This window comes from Nomascus leucogenys, chromosome 22a (assembly GCF_006542625.1).
Source record: "Nomascus leucogenys isolate Asia chromosome 22a, Asia_NLE_v1, whole genome shotgun sequence".
Lineage (NCBI taxonomy): Eukaryota > Metazoa > Chordata > Mammalia > Primates > Hylobatidae > Nomascus > Nomascus leucogenys.
This window is the reverse complement of record NC_044402.1, coordinates 71,162,213-71,184,055: the sequence shown is the minus strand read 5'-3', so window position 1 is coordinate 71,184,055 and position 21,843 is coordinate 71,162,213. Positions and strand designations below refer to the sequence as shown.

The following is a 21,843-nucleotide window of genomic DNA, read 5'->3' as shown; positions in this document are numbered from 1 at the left end:
GCAAAAATCTTAGGCCAACTGATGGTGAAGTTATAGAACAATGTGCACGGCTGCTTGAAGTGCAACTTGGTATGACCGCTCTACTCAGTAAAGTTCAATAAATACCTTGTGACCCAGCAATTTCACTTCTAGGTATAAACCTTAGAAAAACTTTTGTACATGTGCCCCAGAAAACAAGTACTAGAATGCTCATAGCAGTGTTATCGCTAAAGGCAAAACTGGAAAAACTCATATATTCACCCCCAATAGAATGGATAAACCTTCTGAAGTATATTCATACCCTGTAATAGCATTGCAGCCATAAAGATGAATGAATTACAGCTGGAGCCATTGTCAAAGGTGACTCTCAAAACCATGAGGCTTCTACATGAGACCGTGTTTGCAGGGTGTGCCAGTGGGTTGAGTAGGCGCTGAAGTCTATTCCAGCTCCACTGGCACAGGGATGCTTGGCTATCAAGAAAGGGGTATCTTTTTTATTTTAAACTGCACAAAGTCTCCCTACAGGTTAGCTCTGGACAAACAAAATCATAATGTTGACTAGAAAGACAAGTCACAGAAGTATAAAATTCTGTATTATTCTGTTTACATAAAGTGCAAAATCAGGTAAGACTAAACAATAAGGATTCATGAGTATGTGGTAAAACTATATAGAAAAGTAAGAGAGTAACACAAAATTGAGAATAGTGATCACTTCTTAGAGAGTGGGGAGCATCCAATTAGGGAAGGTTCATGTCGGGGTTGGAGAGTGCTAAGGTCATGATAATAATAATGTTCTATATCTTAGGCTAAGTAATGGGTACTCAAGTATAATGTCATCACCCTTCGTCCTATATATGTATGTCTAATAAAGCCCTTCTTGGTCAGGCACAGTGGCTTATGCCTGTAATTCTAGCAGTTTGGGAGGCCAAGGTGAAAGGATCAGTTGAGTTCAGGAGTTTGAGACTAGTCTGGGCAACAGAATGAAACTCCATCTCTACAAAAAAATAAAAAATTAGCTGGGCATGGTGGCATGCACCTGCAGTCCCAGTTACTTGGGAGGCTGAGGTGGGAGGACTGCTTAAGCCCAGGAGTTCGAGGCTGCAGTGAGCTGTGATCATGCCACAATACTCCAGCCTGGGTGACAAAGCGGGACCCTGTCTCAAAAAAAAAAAAAATCAGTTATTGTAGATTATCTAACGAGGGTTTTGTTTTTGTTTCTGTTTTTTTGAGTTGGTGTCTCACTCTGTTGCTCAGGCTGGAATGCAGTGGCATGATCACGGCTCACTGCAGCCTTGACCTCTTGGGCTCCAGTGATCTTCCCACCTCAGCCTTCTGAGTAGCTGGGACCACAGGGGCTCACCACCACACTCCCAGCTATTTTTTTATTTTTTGTAGAGATGGGATCTCCCAATGTTGCCCAGGCTGGCCTTGAACTCCTGGGCTCAAGCAATCCTTCCACTTTGGCCTTCCAAAGTGCTGGGATCACAGACGTGAGCCACTGCACCTGGCCAGTAACTGATTGTAAATAAAAGGCATCCCGGCCAAATGTACTACTTGGAGAAGAAAGGATCCCAACTACAAGGTCTGGACAGTGTAGACTGCCAGGGGCCCAGGCCTGAGGGTCTGAGTCCTAAGTGGTTGCAGGAGGATAAATCTTTACTGCCTCCTGTGCAATGAGCTGCGAGGACCCCAGAGGGATCCTTCAAAAGTGCTTCATGAAAAAGCAAATTAAAACCACAAGATAACACTTTTAGAATGGCCAGCATGGGGGGAAAATGACAGTACCAAGTGTCAGCAAGAATATGGAGCAACTGGAATATTTGTGCATTGCTGGTGAGAATGCAAAATGGTACAGCCACTTTGGAAAATAGTTAAGCAGTTTCTAATGAAATTAAACATAGTATTAATATTATCTTGCAATCCTACACATAGGTATTTACCCAAGTTAAATGAAATCTATGTTCACACAAAAATCTGCACACTGTTTCCAGTAGCTTTATTCTAATAGCCAAAAAAAACCTGGAAACAACAGAAATTTCCCTCTACTAAGGGATGGATAAACAGAGTATGGTACATCTATGCAAATGGAATACTATGCAGTAGTGAAAAGGAATGAACACTGATATAGAGATAACATGGATGAATTTCAAGTGCACTACGTTAAGCAAAAGAAACCAGACTAAAAAAAGACTACATATTATATGATTCCGTTTACATGGTGGGAAAGGCAAAAGTCTAGGGACAGAAAACAAAGCAGAAGTTGCCAAGGGCTGAGGAGGAGAGGTGTTCAGTACAAAGGGGGATGGGAAATTCATTGGGGTGATAGACCTGTTGTAGACCTTGATCATGATGATAGTTATTAATACATGACTGAATGGGTTTGTCAAAATCCACAGAAAACTATACACAGTACACTATAAAGAGTTTTATTGTATCTAAATTTTACCTTAATTCAAAAAATCCTCATTCACTCCAGAAAATTTCTCAAAAAAACCCCCCAAAAACCAAAAACTCATCTTCCAGGGACCTTGATGCCCAATGACAATTTAATAGCCATGTAAAATTTTACCTTTGTCACTTTAACCCTCTCTCCCTCTAGACCTGACCCTGAATGAGGAAGCACAGGAGCTAGGGAGATAAGCTGAAAGATGAAGAAAAAAGGTGACCTCACTCAACATCAGCCTTGCTCTCCCTGCCACTGTAGGCTTGCAGCTGAAGCAGTGCCAGATCAGGGGGAGGGGGGAGAAACTCTGTATCGTATAAAAATTGAAACTTTTCTTATTAAATCAAGCTGGACCCTCAGTTGCAAAAATGAGTCTGTTCATGCACCCGAGAGGCCAGAAAAGCTATGGGATTGGCCTAAATTCAAATGGGGGCATGCGAAAAATCAGCCCCCCAGAGGAGTTTTAAAGAAACAGTGAGAGAAAGAATAAGTGGCTTTATGATCACTCCCTATAGAGTCGTTTAATACAATGGTTACAGGCAATCAGTGTGCTAATTACAAAGGACTCTTCTGTATTCCCTACCTGTGCTAAATAAGGAGCTTCTTGTATTCTGATTGAGTGATATTGTATTAATATAGCTGAATAAAATATTGTAGAAAATGGGCCGGGCACAGTGGCTCACGCCTGTAATCCCAGCACTTTGGGAGGTTGAGGCGGGCAGATCATGAGGTCAAGAGATGGAGACCATCCTGGCCAACATGGGGAAACCCTGGCTCTACTAAAAATACAAAAATTAGCTGGGTGTGGTGGTGCACGCCTGTAATCCCAGCTACTCAGGAGACTGAGGCAGGAGAATAACTTGAACCGGGGAGGCGGAGGTTGCAGTGAGCCGAGATGGTGCCACTGCACTCCAGCCTGGCGACAAAGTGAGACTCTGTCACACACACACACACACAAAGAATATTGTAGAAAATGAGTCCCATATCCTAATGATCCAGCACCAATATATATTTCCCTAGGAAGTGAATTGGGACCACTCTACAAGCATAAAGCAGCAGGAAGTTATGCTTCTGTGACCTTAGAGGCATTCAGTTAGCAGAGACACCAAGTGATGTAAGATGCCCACTAGAAGGAATACTTGTCTTTTGTTGAATGACTGAATGAATGTAACTCCAAGATGCAAGTAGGAAAAGGAGAAACGGATGGCTTTTCTTTCTCAAGGCTTGAACTGCACATTTAATTAATTATAATCGTAATGATTTTATTGATTGATTGAGACAGGGTCTCACTCTGTCACCCAGGCTGGAGTGCAGTGGCATGATTTCAGCTCACTGCAGCCTCGATCTCCTGGGCTCAAGTGATCCTTGCACCTCAGGTTCCCAAGTAGCTTGGACCACAGGTGCGCATCACCACAGCTGGCTAATTTTTATATATTTTGCAGAGACAGGGTTTCGCCCTGTTGCGCAGGCTGGTCTCAAACTCCTGAGCTCAAGTTATCTGCCTGCCTCAGCTTCCCAAACTGCTAGGATTACAGGCATGCACCACCATGCCCAGCCCGTAATGATTTTATAGATGAGGAGCTTCAGAGCCTGTGACAATGGATCGAGTCTCCTTCAGCTTAATCAGGGTACTGAGCATCACCTAAAGTCAGCCAATAGAAAGCAAATGGGCTATGGGCAACCCAAGGAACTCTAATTAGAAACATCTCTGTATGAAACACAAACTAGAAGAAAATTTTGTTCAAATTCTCCATGGAGAATATTTTTATTTATTTATGTTCTTCTTGCATACTCTAAAACGCACAGTGTGAATTTCCCTTCTTCAGAAACAGTTGTGAGCCTGGTCACTTTATCTGAGATCTTCAGAAGGTCTTCAGAAATGTTGCCTTAGGTTTCAGCTAAGCGAGTCACAGAGATTGGTCATCAACTACTACAAAATTACAGGAGATCTAGTTATTATCCAAGTTACTAGAAAAGCATTGAGAACACCAGACGTACAGCCAGACAGAGAGGGTAAGAGAAGAGCAGATGCTATTTAAGTAACAGGATTTCCATATATATGACTCTATGTACAATCTTAGAATTCTCTTACAGATGGTAAAATGCTTAAATCATTATTTTAAGGGCACTCTAATATAAATACAAGTCTCACTAATTTTAATCTTTTCTCTTTGGCTCACAAATGCACGAAAATACCATAAACAGTTTTCAGAACTTACTTCAAATATAAACAAGATACATTACAAATGGGAAGAAAATACAAGACGCCTCTTTAACATGGTACATCTCTGAATATAAATAAGCAAATATTTCATTGACCTACAATTAAACAATCATTGAAATCATGACGCATAGTTTCCCCCTCCCACCACCAAGGTCAGACAACAGGAATTTACACAATCTACACAAATTAATCTCTAAAAATACAGCCGTAGTACACCTGTAACAATGACTCTGCTACTATTTTCCCCTAAGAGGATACTAATGGGGAGGGTGTGACTTGTCATTTGGTGGTGTTTTTTCTCATCCATCATCACTTCAGGTGGAGAAACACTGATAGTGAGGTCGATTCTCACCAACAGCATTTCCCTTGGCCCCTAGGACATGGCGTTTTGAAAAACAGCTTTCCTGGAGTTGTTGGACAAGCTGGTTGGCAGCATGTTTAGCTCCTCGGTAACTGCTGAAGGTAAAGTGAATTCTCTTGGAGCGGGAAACATGCTGTGATCTATTACTAAGCCACACTCACTATACATGTATATATAGAGAGAGGTATGTATAACTGTACATATATACTGTGTTCCTAATGTGCAACTTTTTAAAAAGAACACTATTTCCTGCTAACTATAACAAACAAGCTTTAAGTAAGGTTTTAACAATATTCTTCAAGATATTATGTTTTCCCTCAATGAAATAGCCTATGTGTTTCAGCAACATATAGAGGTTTGTTCTGGAGTGCCAGAGGGAAAAGCATTCCCATAAATTCATGTTCTGAGAAGGATGATTACAGATCCTGGCCCAGTCTTTCTATCTCCTCAATGAGGAAGTCAATGTCAGACTGGGTAGCGGCTGGGTTGGAGATGACCATCCGGAAGAAGTTGGCCTTGTCCCCTTGGGGCTGGTAGCCAACCATGGTCGTGCCTGACTCCATCATCAGGGCTTTGATTTTTGGAGCCACCTTGTGATGGAAAACACAAAACAAAACTCAAGATTGATATTAACACCCTCTCTTTTTAACAATTCAACCCAACTTGCATTTTACTATTTGTGTTTACATTGACATAAAAACAAAGAAATATTTCACATCCAGGAATCTTCGGGGGCTAATATCAAATGACTACCTGGTCACAAGTTCCCTCAGAAAGTACTGTGCAATCGAATTTTGAAAGTCAGTCATGGAACAATGATAGTACAATAAAAAATGAAGACAAAACCAAAAAACTCTTATAGACAACACCACAAATTCAGGGTTTTGCATAACCCAGAGCCCAGGATACTGGCTGGCACATAGACTGTGTTTAACAAATATTTGTTGAATGGTTGTATGAATGAAATATTATATAAATTACATATAATCTTAAGAACCCTGGATAAGATATAAACTGGATATAGAAAACAGCTAGAATGGATCAGCATTACAGTGGGCTAGAACTTAAAATGTTATTGTAACAGACACAGTTTAATCTAGATGTCCCTAGGAATATGCACATTATTCCCTTACCCTGCATAGGGCTCCTTTAATGAAGAACATCAACCAAGGACAAGGAGACAATTCTCCATGGAGAATATTTTTATTTATTTATGTTCTTCTTGCATAATCTAAAATGCAGTGTGAATTTCCCTTCTTCAAAAACAGTTGTGAACCTGGTCACTTTATCTGAGATCTTCAGAAGGCCTTCGGAAATGTTGCCTTAGGTTTCAGCTAAGCGAGTCACAGAGATTATATATAATTTATATAATATTTCATTCATACAACCATTCAACAAATATTTGTTAAACACAGTCTATGTGCCAGCCAGTATCCTGGGCTCTGGGTTATGCAAAACCCTGAATTTGTGGTGTTGTCTATAAGACATGTCCTTCAGGCATTCCCGTGGTAACCACAGTAAGGGGGCGATGCAGGCTCAAGAGGAATATAACAAGATGGCTCCCCACCACCCCATTACTAGAAACCCACCCCAAGGCTTTATTTTTTATATTTCCCCCACTAGAAAGGCACACTGGAATGAGGATGTCCTGGCCAGCCAGAGAAATTGCAGAGGATTAGATGAGACAAAAAGCTAGTCCATACCTTGTGTAGCTTTTCCCGTCGCTGAGGGCTGTCTGGCACACCCCTGAGGCTTTGTGGAATATACCAAAAACAGACGTTTGTGTGCTCAGGCTGCAGAGATTTTAACAGACAAACAAAGAAAATTAGGATAACTTGAGAGAAAGTTGTTCCCAAACCACTATGCATCCTTGGTGGAAGTCTCTTAGACCAAAGAAAGAGGTTGAATGTTCATCTCAAAGGCAATGTTACTTCCACACTAGGGAGAACAATGCCTCATTTATCCAATCATATCTGGCAAGAGAGCTGTTCCCTACAACCAATTTTCTAGGTAACTAAGGTTACCGACTTTAAACACTGAAATGTTACAAATAATTACATTTGGGCAATTTTTTTAAAAAGGTATCTGTCTGTCCATCTTGTCATTTTGTAGTGCCTCACACATAGAAGATAATTGAAACATAGTTTATGGATGCTGAATATTTTACTGAGTTTATTATATTGATATTGAATCTTTTCTTGATGACTCTGGACCATCATAATAAACATTAAGACTGGTTATATCAATTAATAGGCTTGCATAAGGCAAGGCCTGTTGAGATGCCTCAAACTGTTTAGTGTCCCTCCTCTAAAGATTCCTGTGCTTTTTGAGTTTTGTGTATTCTTGCTATAAAGTTTTCTCGCTGGTTGCTGTTTGCCATTACTGTGCCTGCCTCTAATTGGTTTGAGATATCACATTTGTTGTTTTTAATCTGCTATTAAGAGTGTTTAGTGTGTAAATGATCAGAGCAGTGTCATTGATTTTAAACTGCCCAGGGCTCTTTTTTGTTTATTTGGCGATTCACATGTGTTCCTAGTAGTTTAGGTTGCCTGATAAATAGAATAATGTTGACTGTAAGCAGTGTTATATTATACTGGCTTATAAGTGGATTTTCTTTTATTCAACACTGGCTCCTATTCCAGTGTAAGCTCCATTGGGTCAGAGAATGTATCTGTTTTGTTCAATACTCTAGAATCTAGGACCTAGCAGGAGGCCTGGCACACAGTGGGTACTCAGTAAACATTGACAAATACTTTGCTGTGTGCAGTATGCACATGAACTCAGGGCAGAGATAATTTTATCTTGCTCTCCTCCTTACGAGTCTATGTTAAGTAGAACCTTATTTTCGAACAAGTCTTGGGAGGTAAGAATATACCCATCCTATAAGCTTCTTGGAAATGAAAACCACTTTATCATTTTTTAAAATTTCTTTTTATAAATTATATATTTTTTTCTTATAGAGACAGGGTCTTGCTATGTTGCCCAGGCTGGTCTTGAACCCCTGACTTAAGCAATCTTCCTGCCTTGGCCTCCCGAAATGCTGGGATTACAGGTGTGAGCCACCATGCCCAGCCTGAAAAACACTTTCTCATAAAGTTTCAACATAAAACAAACCCAAGAATGATGAAGGATTCAGACCTGTCAAAGAAAGACCTCTTGTCTACCAAAAGCTGGCCAAGAGCAACACACTTTTAAAAGACATAAAGGAAAAAGTCATCCCAGTACTACCAGAAGAAAAGTTCATAGACATGGAAGGAATTAAAGAGAGGAATTAAGAGTGTATAAGAATAAAAATTTTGAAGCAGTTTCTGGCAACATGGGAAAATCCGGCTTCAGGAGCTTCCTTCAGTAGTTTTCCTGGAAATACTGTGTACCTGGTCCATGATGATTACCTACCTCGCCATTGAAAACCATCTCAAATTCTTCTCTGTTTTTAATCTTGGCATAGAGGTATTCAGCCAGTTCCAGGCATTTGTTGATCTGGTTTTCAAATCCCACTGTGCCCTGTTTTAAAGAGAAAAGTCATGTTGGTGGTTGCATTTCCCTGTGATGAGCATTTGGGAAGGCTATGCTGTCCCTGTCTATGGGAAATAAACAAAAAAAGTATTTTTGGAGATGGTTAGGAAGAACAATCTAATCAAATATGTCAGCTTTTTCACAGATGTGCATGCAATAAATGATGTGTGCCCGCTTCCTCTTTCAAAGGCACTCCAGTCTCTGGGTAGTTATTCTCAACTGGACCTACGCCTGATTCTGCTTTGCTTTAGGATGGTGCTACTCAAAGTGTCATCTATGAACTGAGGCCACTCCACAACTATAACTGGTCTACAGTCAAATGAGTGTAGAAATTGAGATTAAGCATAGGAAATTTTATGGCAATTGGACAAAGGGATTTTGTCTGTTGACCCTAATAAAAAATAGTGGCTTATTCTTTGTATGTTTTTAAATTTCATTTTTGTAACAATTCATCTTTAGGGTATTGGTCCCTGATAGGTGAAAAACAACAACAACAACAAATAACTGGTTCTTCATCATAGAAACTTCGAAAGATACTGCTGTAGAACTCATCTTCCCCACCAGTAAGTCCCTGTGAAACATGTCCCATGTCCTCTCAGGCAGGCAACCTTCCACATAACAGTGTTATGCCTTTTAGATGACAGGCAGGCAGGCAGATGGGGAAGCCATTGGTCTCAGTATATGCCCTGATATTGCAATAGTTCCAACTATTGACAAACTGGCTGAGCATGAGTTTCAAAAGCCAGCATGGCTGATTAATAACAGCAGTATGAGGGTTGTTGAGTGGGTCGGTGTTAACAAGGAGAGCAGATGCACAAGGCTGGCTCTGGATTGCTAATGGGCCTGAGCGAAGTCCAGCAACGAGAAAGCATCAGCCTCCCCAGGTAGTGTCACTGCTGACTGTACACCCTAGTCAGTCCACTTAGGAATGATGCCTGTACCAGGGACCCATTTCAGCAACCAATCACTATGGTCAAAACCTCCAGCAGATGGTTCAAGAGGTTATTGTTAGAAATGAAAAAGAAGACACAAATTACTGAAACAGGCTGTGTGGTCACTGTATTTCAAAATGACAGGACTCCTTTTTTGTTGTTGCTGTTTATGGCTTTTTTTTTTTTTTTTTTTGAGATGGGGTCTCACTTTGTTGCCCAGGCTGGAGTGCAGTGGCATGATCTCGGCTTACTGCAACCTCCACCTCCGGGGCTCAAGTGATCCTCCCACCTCAGCCTCCTAAGTAGCTGGGACAACAGGCATGCGCCATCACACCTGACTAACTTTTGTATTTTTTTGTAGAGATGGGGTCTCACTTTGTTGCCCAGACGGGTCTTGAACTCCTGAGCTCAAATGATCTGCCTGCCTTGGCCTCCCAAAGTGCTGGGATTACGTGCGTGAGCCACCGTGCCCAGCCTATGGCTATTTATATGTTTAAAATTCCTATTATTGCTTTGTAATAGAAATCAAATTCAGACTATTTATATATTAAGTCAAAATAGAGCTGAGTGCGGTAGCTCACGCCTGTAATCCCAGCACTTTGGGAGGCCGAGGTGGGTGGATCACTTGAGGTCAGGAGTTCAAGTTTAGCCTGGCCAACATGGTGAAGCCCTGTCTCTAGTAAAAATATAAAATTAGACAGGCATGGTGGCGCATGCCTGTAATCTCAGCTACTTGGAAGGCTGAGGCAGGAGAATTGCTTAAATCTGGGAGACGGAGGTTTCAGGGAGCAGAGATCGTGCCTCTGAACTCCAGCCTGGGCAACAAGAACGAAACTCTGTCTCAAAAAAAAAAAAAAAAAAAAAAAGACAAAACGACTTACTGAGGAAAAAACTAATAATCTACCAAATTTTTCCTACAGAAGAAATATTTGACTCAAAATTTTGCCAGAAAATCTTGTTGTTTGGTGTTAGACTCAATCTTAAACATAGAAATTATTAAAATAATTTATAATAAACAAAAACAAGGTATGTAATATAAAACTATGAAATCAAAATTTCTTTTACTTGATTGCACACAAATATTTTTGAAACAAATAGTCAAATAGTAATCCTCTCCCTCACTCATATTTTGGGGGAAATTCCAATAGTTAGCTTTTTTCCTTAGGTACAGAAATGAAACCCAAAAGGTTGATGAATGCGGACACAGCATGCTACCATCTAACAGTAGGATTTTTCACAATAAAGTATACATTTTCCAGAGTAGTGTATTAAGTACAAACAACGGGAAAGGCATTATTGAAGTTGATGTTAAAACTGTCATACATATCCCATGATGAGAAACCTCATTAAAGAATTCAAGGGGCCGGGCGCAGTGGCTCACGCCTGTAATCCCAACACTTTGGGAGGCCGAGGCGGGCGGATCATGAGGTCAGGAGATTGAGACCATCCTGGGTAACACAGTGAATCCCTATCTCTACTAAAAATATTTTTAAAAAAATTAGCCGGGGGTGGTGGCGGGCCCCTGTAGTCTCAGCTACTTGGGAGGCTGAGGCAGGAGAATGGTGTGAAATCGGGAGGCGGAGCTTGCAGTGAGCTGAGATCACACTACTGCACTCCAGCCTGGGCTACAGAGCGAGACTCTGTCTCAAAAAAAAAAAAAAAAAGAATTCAAGGTTCTACTCAGGATAATGCAGTAATTTTATTTTTTTTATCTTTCTCTATGCCTGCACTAAATAATTCCAGCATCCCCAAGGATTGCTGTGGAAATACTTATCTTGGCATAATTTTTAGTTGTTATAAGAGAATGTTATAAGAAGACTTCATAATAGTTCAAATTGAGGAGACTGAACGAAAGAAGAGAGAATTTGACATAAGGAATAAAGTAATTTCATTCACAAAGAAAACACAGTTAATTCAATTATCTAGATATTGATTCCACATATAGTGAATTATCTGTGATATATCTTTGCCCCTCTTTTGCCAGCCAGTCTGTGCAAATTACATTTCTGCTCTATTTCCTGAATTATTCCCTTCATACCTTTGCTTTCCACATCAGCCAGAACTTGAAGATATCCACGTGGCGGCCACACTGAATTGCCTTGTCCCCGGTGTCGTAGGAGACATCATACTGCTTGTCTGGCTGGAAGAGGTATCCTGCACACATCTGGTTGCATCCTTGGAGTATACCCTATCATGGAAATCAAGATGGGTGCATCTGCATTTACAGATCAGAGATGTGGGTGGCTTTAAAACCGGGCTGGCTTGGAAGGAGGGGCTTGGGGTCATATGCAATCTTTCTTCTGATGTCTTTATGAGGCCTTACACTTGTTCTGATGCCCTTTTCTAAAATCGCTCTTGGAAAAACTGCCATCCCTTTGTCTCTGACTCTGATTAGAAAATGATCTTTCCGTCTCAGATGCCATCCCTCTAAGGGGAAATGTGTGTGGGTGTCTGGGATTGTTTCAAGATTGGGAAGTGCTATGGCATTCAGTGGGCCGGGGTTAGAGATAGAAACTTCCTCAGTGGGTGGGATAGTTTCACACTGTGAAGAATTTTTCTCTCCAAAAGCGCTCTGGCAAAAGTCTTCCAACCTTTCCAGGACCTCCTATGACGTTAACATGGATTCCACGGATGAGTGGACTAAAGAGGCTGTGCAGATTCTGGCTCCTACAGGCTGGAGACAGGCTTTTTGGAATGTTTCTGTGTGCAGAAGTTTTACTGGAGCAACAAAGCCTTGGAGGGCAGGGTCCTATTATTAGGCATGTGAAGAAGGGAATATGAGGCTCAACCATTTACAGCAGCTTTTGGGGCAATATTCCTTGTGGCCCTAAGTTGATATTTGTACTTGTTGTTCTGTCTCATTTATTTCAGTTCTTGGGACCACACATTTATACTAAGAACTCCGAGTATGCTCCAGTGAGTGCTTTTTGTCCTCACTGAGGACAAAACTGATTGGATGCCTCACTTACTTGCTCTCACTTTTTTTGTGCAAACATGAAGGAATACTCAATTAAATAATTCCCTTAAAGGTTCAGTTGCTGACAGACCCTGAGTACTGATCAAGGAAGAAGCACAGTAGTCAGCAAGAGCCAAGAGAAGAAACCAGGTTAGCTGCAAGGGCAGGAAAGGACAGCAGCAGCAGTCTCGCAGTGGGGCTGCCAATCTCATGAGTCAGCCAACAAGTACTGCAAAGAGACCCCACGTGTGTCTCTTTTCATGCTTTCTAAAGAATGTACGGGCCTCAGTGTAGCTTTGGAGGGAGTACAGACCTTTTCCTTGATGAGAATGGCAGAGCACTGCAACAGCACGCCCATCATCTTGTGAGGGTTCCAGGTGACTGAGTTGGCCCTGAAAGAAGCACATGAGACTTCGAGAAGGTGCAGGAGTTGGAAAGAGGCAACTGTTCTCTTGAGGAAAACACCACCCATTCCAACTCAAGTCAGTAAATATTATCCATGCCTATTCTCCTGAATTGACTGATCAAGTAGCAAACAAATGTTTTGCAGGCAGTCTCAGAGTATTACATTGCGGACTGTATCTTAGAAGTAACTGCTATTAACAATAGCTAACATTTATGAATAACTTATTATATGTCTTATTGTTTTGAGAGCTTTCAGGTATTATATCAATATGGTATGGTTAAGAATGTTGACACTGGTCTTTCAAAACTGAGACAAAAGTTTGGAGAGGCACAGTAGGGGTAACAAAAGCCAGAGTCGTGGCCGTGGGAGAAGCCCTGGGCGGGCTCTCCCTGCCTGCTCCATGTTTGCCTCTCCCTCCTTAGTCTGCTTCTACCTCTCTCACCTTGCTCCAGCCCCACTGGCCTCTTTGATCATCCTCCCACTTGCCAAGAACAGTCCTGCCTCAGGGCCTTTGCACTTGCCACTCGCGCTGCCTAGAATACTCTTCCTCATATCCTTGCTTCCTGTCTCCCTTTATCGCAGTATCTGCTGATATGCTACCTCCTCAGGAAGGCCTCTGACTACCCTGTCTGAAACAGCATGCCTTGTCACTCACTGTTACCTAATCCTGTTTTATTTTTCTTTACTATGAGAATTTTTTATGAACATCTAGCCCACTGGAATGTAAACTTCAGGAGGGCAAATCTCTTAGTTGATAACACCTTTCATATAGTGCCTTATTTTTCCTGCATTTATCAGATATGCATTTTTATTAGAAAAGCACCATAGGTGGCTGGGTGGAAGACACGTAACTGAATATTCACATCCACCCCTACCTGGCTCATGATAGGTGCTCAGTAAATATATGCTGAATGAATCAATGAATCATTGTGACTTTGTTATGGATCAACACTTAGGAGTCAGGTCAAAATCATATTTGGCCTAGAACATCCACTGAATTTGAATAGTGAAAAAGAAAATAAGTTAGGAGCTGAGTGTCCTGCTCTTTCTCGAAGAAAGCTTAATGAGAAAGAAGAGGAAAGTGAACCAGTGGCCCTGCCTGTGCCCTTGGCAAACTCTGATGGCCTCCAATTCCCCTCACTGGTTAGTCTCTCTCATCTCCTACTTGGGTACCTGCAATTGTCTCCTGTTACACTTATCACATTGTGTTCTAACTACTTGTTTATTGTCTTTCTCATTGATTGATTGATTGATTGATTGATTGATTATCAGAGACAGGGTCTCACTATGTTGCCCAGGCTGGTCTCGAACTCTTGGGCTCAAATGATCCTCTCACCTCGGCCTCCTAAATTGTTAGGATTACAGGCGTGAGCCACCACACCTGGCCTGTCTTTCTTCCTTTCTAAATTGTGAACTCCTTCAGGACTCATTTGACTGGGAAATCAATCATCCAATAAATGCTCAACGAATGCCTGCTGAACTGAAGCGAACTTAGACCAAAATGCGATGCTGGGGATCAGGGCAGGGCGGTGCAGGCTGACATCAGAGCATGGTCTGTTTGATGTGCTGGGTGGAAAGAGGCCTGGCGAGTTCTGGCCGTTACCTTTCTATGCCATTGAGTTTATGGCGGTGCTTCCTGGACATGAGCAGCCCACCTCCCCAGGCAGCCTGTGGGGACAGAGAAAGGAGAGGAAGAGGGGAGCAGTGACATTTAAGAATCAAAAACTAGTCACTCCTCACTTCTACTAAAACATGAGCAAGAAAGTACAAGGTGAAAAACATAAGTTTCTCAGAAAAGTTCAGCCCACACTGATTGTTCAATCAGTTGTGATTCTTCATTGCTTGTCATTTCTTTTTTAAAGTTCCTCTGGAGTATAGCTGCACAAGTGATACAGCTAGGCCAGGTCTGAGCCTGAAGTGCCTGTTCTGCCAAGACCCAAAGGTCCAATGGCCCATTAGCCCAATGTGCTGTGGAAAGCCAACATAGTGAGTCCCCCTCCGGGTGGCTCTGGAAGCTGCCCAAAAAACTGAGGTCTGCTGTCTGGTTCTTCCCAGAGTAGAATTCTAACAGCTCCTGAAAAACTCAAAAATCAGCAGTTCCTGCTGGGTTTGGAGGTCTCACAACAACTTATATAACAACAAGACATTTTTGTGGGTACCATGATGCATGTTTACTGAATAGTTGGGATGCCACGTGACACAGCCTTTGTTAGTCATTAGTTCAGTAGCAAGGCAGATTATCCTATTGGCCAATTGTGAGAAGTTAAATCCCTAAGAAAATGGGCAGAAAGAAAGAAAAAAAAGACACCCAGTCACACATGTGAAAATGCATCTTTTGTGTTCCTGGGAAAATTTGGGATTAAGTCTCTTAGTTGACAATGCCTTCCGTATACTGCCTTAGTTTTCCTTAATGTAGCAGATATTCCTTTATTATTTTTTTTTTTGAGACAGAGTTTTGCTCTTTTGCCCAGGCTGCAGTAATGTGGCGTGATCCCAGCTCACTGCAACCTCCGTCCCCAGGTTCAAGTGATTCTCCTGTCTCAGCCTCCAGAGTAGCTGGGATTATAGGCGCATGCCACCACACCCGGCTACTTTTTGTATTTTTAGTAGAGACGGGGTTTCACCATGTTGGCCAGGCTGGTCTCAAACTCCTGACCTCAGGTGATCCACCTGCCTCGGCCTCCTAAAGTGCTGGCATTACAGGCGTGAGCTACCGCGCCCAGCCAGATATGTCCTTTTTAAGAGACGTGTCATAGATGGCTGGACTGAAGGCAGGTAGCTGAGGGTTCACATTCATGGCCACTTTCTATGTGTTGTGTCTTCTAATTTTTTCCCTCTGAAATCAGTTATATTTTATTCTGTAGCCATTTTTCCCAACAAAGCTACCTGGGAAGGCAATGAGACCATATTCTAGGATGAACCACAGAAGACAGCAATCGACCAGTAAGGAACTAGATGAGTCCCAGAGGATGTTCCAGGTCTGTGGTGTGTACCAGTTGTGAATGGCTGGCTAGGGTCCAGACAGGAACTGGAACTAATGTGGTATGGAGAGAGGGCTGGCTGGGGCGTGGGGAGAAGCTTGAGGCAAATCATAAAAAAGAGGTGCCTCCACCCCCCACATGGACTGGCCTCTCTGAGTTATAGCACTTACATCGACATGCAGCCAAAGGTTATATTTCTCACATATATCTGCAATCTCTTGTATCGGATCAAAAGCTCCATAAACAGTCGTGCCAGCAGTTGCATTGACATAAAAGGGAACATATCCCTATAAGGTAAGACAGATATAGGCTGATGAGTATTTTTAACCTTTCTCATTTGCTGATTTTCACAGGAAGAAGAATTGTGTAATATTTATTTCTAACAGTAAATGACAAAACTTATGTGTTACCAGATACTATGTCTAGTAGTGTTTTGTTGGCTCATTCACTCATTCATTCATTTATTCAACAAATATTTTTTGATTGCCTTTTATGTGCCAGGCCCTGCCATAAATGCTAGGGACTCAGCAGTGAGCACAACAGATAAAGAATTCCGTCATTGCAGAGTTTACATTTTAGTGGCAGGTGACAGATAATAAGCTAAAGTAAATATGCAAAATATACAGTATGTTTAATAGCAATAATTTCTATGGCAAAAAATAAAGCAGGAAAGAGTAATAATAAGTGTTTGGAATGATGGTCAGATAGTTCTGAATATCATCTGTGCATCATTCTTTTAAGAGGCTGTGTTGTTTTAAGGGTATTGATATAATAATTATACTGAAACATTGTGGGGTTCGATTATTTAAAAAAGGTCTATACATTGTGAAAGCTGATACATTCACTAACAGTGGATGTGGTGAAATGTTGACATAAACAAAAAATAAATGAAGGAGTAGAGTAATAGATCTAAGACAAGTTTGGGGAAATCTGTGAATCTTAAGCTTTTCTTTTTTTCTGAGACAGGTTCTTGCTCTGTCACCTAGGCTGGAGTGCATTGGCACGATCATGGCTCACTTCAGCCTTTACCTCTCCAACTCAAGCAATCCTCCCACCTCACCTTTCTGAGTGGCTGGGACTATAGGCGTGCACCACCATACCTGGCTATTTTTAAAAATTTTTTGTAGAGATGTGGGTCACCCTCTGTTGCCCAGGCTGGTCTTGAATTCCTGGGCTCAAGGGATCCTCCCGCCTCAGCCTCCCAAAGTGCTGGGATTACAGGTGTGAGCCCCTATGCCCTGCCTCTTAGGCTTTTGTGAAGCTCAGCGCCACCTCTGCTCCTTGCTCAGTCTTATACAACACTTAGATCCACTTCCTGTGCCAAGACCCCAGCAAATAACTACAATTAGAGAAGGAGGTAAGAATGTAAGTGAAACAACCATGTGTTGGTAAGTGGCCTGACAGCTACCTGGCACTGACTTGTGGATACATCTGTTCTATGAGTTCTTTTGTTTAATAGAGTTTGTTGAGGCTGGATGTGCCAAGTACCATGGGCCATCTGCCAGGGCATGGAAGCACTTTGCTAAACAGAATCCTAAGCTAAAATGGCATTTGTTAAAATGAGATAATACCAATCAAGTAGTAAGTAAAAAGTTCAATTAGGCTATATCTTCATGATGCTCAGGGATTTGATTTATTGAAGAACATCAAACCAATCACTTGGCACAATGAAGACAGGACAAATAGTTTAATGACCAAATTTTTCATTTTTTTTTAAAAACCCTCATACTGTGTAGACACAGCTTTAAAGCCAAATTATTTTACTAGTTGGAAATAAGCAAATATCTAAGAATAGAATTTTAGAAGCACAAGAAAATTGTCTCATATTGTCAACGACTTTTTTGTCTAGGGCAGAAAGAAGGTATTTTTAAACTGGAGTTTAGATGCACCACAGAGTACATACCTTCTGTTTGGCTTCAAGAATTTTTGCCTCAAAATCAGCTGGAATTATTTTCCCCCTATAATTATTGGAAAAGGAGGGAAATTAAAATGAAGAATCAATGAGATTGCACATGAAAAAAACTTCAGCAGCAGCAAAAAGCAATTTAATCGGATATTTTCAACAGACCATTAGCAGCTTGGAACAATGTACTGAGCCAGTCCTTAAGCACAATAAAACAAATTTAACAGATGAACACATTTAATACATCAAAAACCTAATATTCACTCTCCCCTGCCTACCTTTCATTGCACTTTATCAAAATCACATTGTCAGTTCCAAAGCCAAGTGCAGCCCCGGCTTTCTTTATGGAATAGTGACTCTGCAACAAACAGAGGCTCGAGGTTAGAAGTTGGAAAGTCCCCTAAAAAACACCACTATCCACGAGAAAGCATCCCCAACTCACGTGTTCTGAGGTGAAGAGGACCAGTTTGGGCACAGCCGCCATGCCCTTTGTCTTAACTTCCGGGAAGTACTTGTAGCGAGCAGCCATGATGCTGTACATGTTGGATATGGCGCCCCCTGTCAGCAAGCGGACATATTGGGAGGTGTTGGGGCTCTTTCATTATTGTTTCTAAAAACGAATGCTGAGCTGGTGTCTCAAGAGACAAGGGAGGTCAGGAAGCGGAAGGATAATATCCTGATAGGTTTTGCTGGCTTCCCTATTGCTGGGGCTTCCCACTGGGCCCTTTACCCTGGGAATACAAGTAGTCACACTTATTACCAAAGCTATCTAGGCAATTTGGCTGGAGGCGATTCGTGTACTTCAGTGCCCTTTCCACCTGAAGTCTAGACAGAAATATAAGAGGTAGCTGCATCAGTGGCTGCAAAGGGATAGGTGAGTTATATCCTTCCTGCTTTACTTTCTGCTCAATCTGTTTACTGAACAAAGATGAATCTGTTCCCTGAGTTCAGAAAGACAGAGAAAGAAAGAGTAACGGAGCCTACAGAAAGAAACAATGACATTTCTTGGTTACCTGCCTAGGTGCTCTCTTCAGCCCAACTGAGTTACTGAGTCATTTAGGAGAACTCTAAGTTTATTAAAATTAGAACAAACTCATGTTTACCTAAATAAAGACACAAGGAGAACTGACATAACTATGTATGTTTGGCCAACACAAACTAGTTAATTTTACATTAATTATCTGACAATTAAACTTAGGCAAATTTGTGGTCTGCTTGAATTACCTAGATAACTGCAATTCTTATTTCTTCTTTTCCCCTTGTACACAATTACACCGTCTCTGACACCATCAGAATACCTATCCTTGTTTTAAAAATTCTTATTTTATCTACTTCAAACTAGAGATTCAAAGTAGCTACATTATTTTGGCTGAAATCAATCAATTAATTAATAATCTTGATTCACTGATCTCTAGCATAATCAAACTGCTGTTGACAGAATGGAGTTGTTTAATAGTGAGACCTTGTTTCTACAAAAGAAATTTTAAAACGGCTGGGCATGGTGGCACATGCCTATAGTCCCAGCTACTTGAGAAGCTGAAGCAGGAGGATTACTTGAGCCCAGGAGTTCGAGGCTGCAGTGAGCTAGGATCACACCACTGCACTCTAGCCTGGATGACAGAGTGAGACCCTGTCTCAGAAAAAAAAATGGGGTTCTTTAGCATTATCTAGACACAGCCTTTGTCAGTTTTTACATATTTAGGCATAGCCTTTGTTAGTTAATTCATATAAATGTAGCATTTTTGTTAGCCTTAATCTTGAAAAAATAGGAAGTCAGAGTATCCAAAAAAAATTTTAAGGCATTATTCTTCCACAAACCTACTTCATATTTTGTATTCTTAAGAATCCCAAACCTTGAGAAGAGGAAGAGAAGAGAAACCTACCAGGAGAAAATATCCCATCACCATCTTTACTTGACCATCCAACTATCTCTCTCATCTTCTTAAGTGTTATTTGTTCCATGAGGACAAACACTGGTGCAATTTCATATGTAAACCTGGAAAGGTGGTAAGAAAAAGGATGAAAGAAAGAAGTCAAACCACTTATTTTAGGAACACAGAGGATTGGTTTAGTATTTGTAGTTGGGTTCTAAAAAAAAGCTGTTCCAAACCACTAACATGATTCATTTCCTGGAAATGCATGAAGTCGCCGATCATAAAATGTCAGAAACCAGCCTGGGTTACTGAGAGAGGTGGTGGAAGTGCCAGCCCTGTGATACTTCATCAACAAAATAGATTCTTATCTGAATGGAATGTCTTAGGCATGGTCCACCCAGAGGAATAGAAGGAAAGAAAATGACTTTTCTGAGTCCCTTTTACCTCTAAGATTATATAGGACAATGCAAAGGTTAATTGAAAAAAGCATTCCAAGTTCTATGTAAAATTGGTTTACAATTTGTTTTTTAAAAAAACTGACTGCCAGTTTCACACTTGTAGAATATATAAAAGCCAGAGCCAAAGTCTATCTTTTAAAAAATAATGTAAACATCTGAAGGCTAACTGTGAAGATAATTGGAAATATTGACCCAGGTTTTAAAGATCTCAATATAATTATCTACATGGTTTTTCTACTAATAATCCTCAAGGACAGCTATGTTTCTATAATTCTCTGAAGTCAATATCTGTCAAGAATAATTCTAAGTGATGATTTTCTAATTACAAATTATAAATAACAAGAAGACGGTCAACTGGCATAAACAACTAGCTGTGGGCATCAGATATCTTGGAAGGTTACATTTATCTTCTAACAAACTGATTTAAAAGTAGCAAGCCATGCTCTTTTCAAAGCAATTCAACACAGAGGCATAGTCTGGTAGACTAGTCATTGAAACAAGATCATGAGACCAAACGTGGGGCCTAAGAAAAATCAAGGAAGGTCTGTCCACAGAAAATTAAGCCAGAAAACAAAAAGATATTTACTAAGCTCTGAGGCTCTTTGTCTTTCTTGTTTTTGCTTGGCATTCTTTAGCATTAGAGTCTGTAGGCTGGGCTCAGATCATCCTCACCGAAGAGATGCCTAGACTGACTCAGCTAAGTGACATGGGGAAGCTTTATCACTGGTTAGGGTGTTTGAGCCAAGTGCTAATGTTGAAGACTAATGGGAGTTCTTGCTTGCTTAATGTAAGGCAAAGCTATTTGTAAGGATGAGATAACGATTGTTTTACATAAGACACAGGTGAAGCTACTAAGTTTTAATTGTGGATGAAAAAAGCAGTCAAATTAATCACATGGAGGTAAAAGAAGACAAAAAGATCCTGAAGGATCCTCAGATATGTTGGTAGAAGTATTTTATTTCCAAAAAGAATATGTCCATTTTCCTTGGGAGGCCCCTGGAAATTTAGGAGGAAGACCCTTGGAAACCATGTGTGCAGTTACCATCACCTCTGGAGGTCACAATCATGCTTTGGTTCTGCTCTGAGCCCCATCACCGTAGCAACCAACACTCCCTCATGTCTGATGGCCTGATAAAGGAAGAAGAAGAGAAGGATTCCTGGTTTAGCCTGTGCTGCCAAGTGTACCAAGAGGCAAACTCATGATGGGCTTTTAACCATTCTTGAACAAATGTGTTATTAATGGTTCCACTGGTTTTTGGAAATGTTGACATGACAAAAATGTTCGCATGGCGAGGAGATACTGGTGGCAGTGTCTGTGCTAGAATCTCCCCATACTATATAAGAAATCTCTCTGGGGTAAGGCAAGGAACAAATAAAATCACATACCATAATATCAGAACCATATCAAAGACTGGATGAAAGTTGGCTTAGGATCAAGTCAATGTTGGCCAGGCAGGAACCACATGGACAAGGGAGAGGGAGTGGGACTGAATATCAGGCATAGGTCCCACTCCATGCTTCAGATTTAAAACCAATTAGGCCCAAGGTTTGCATGAATTAGCCTCCCCAAGGACCAGGAACATGGCCATTACTCTCAGGATTAGGAGGAAGAGTCTAGAGAGCTTATCATGAGATTGATTGATCTAATCTATTTCCGGTTCCTTATCTACGCCAGGTACCTGATTCCTAAACTTTCTTTCAGTTCTATTCAACAAATACTTACTGACTATTCTCTGCCAGGTGACATCCTATGTACTAAGGAAACTAAGATATTAGAAGACACCATTCTCAACCTTGAGGAGGAAACCTA

General features: G+C 41.1%; 1 protein-coding gene across 1 annotated transcript in view; it reads right to left on the bottom strand.

The window, feature by feature from the left end:
* Positions 1 to 4,157: 4,157 nt before the first annotated feature.
* Positions 4,158 to 21,843, bottom strand: part of GAD1 (glutamate decarboxylase 1) — a 42,893-nt gene continuing 25,207 nt past the window's right edge. The window contains exons 7-17 of the mRNA XM_003254244.2: positions 19,585 to 19,697; positions 18,144 to 18,259; positions 17,980 to 18,059; positions 17,702 to 17,756; positions 15,969 to 16,085; positions 14,421 to 14,485; positions 12,725 to 12,803; positions 11,494 to 11,643; positions 8,404 to 8,511; positions 6,711 to 6,800; positions 4,158 to 5,597 (exon numbers count right to left, since the gene is read on the bottom strand). Of these exons, the coding sequence (XP_003254292.1) occupies positions 5,424 to 5,597; positions 6,711 to 6,800; positions 8,404 to 8,511; positions 11,494 to 11,643; positions 12,725 to 12,803; positions 14,421 to 14,485; positions 15,969 to 16,085; positions 17,702 to 17,756; positions 17,980 to 18,059; positions 18,144 to 18,259; positions 19,585 to 19,697 (1,147 nt within the window). The 3' untranslated portion in view covers positions 4,158 to 5,423. The remainder of the gene's footprint in view (positions 5,598 to 6,710; positions 6,801 to 8,403; positions 8,512 to 11,493; positions 11,644 to 12,724; positions 12,804 to 14,420; positions 14,486 to 15,968; positions 16,086 to 17,701; positions 17,757 to 17,979; positions 18,060 to 18,143; positions 18,260 to 19,584; positions 19,698 to 21,843) is intronic.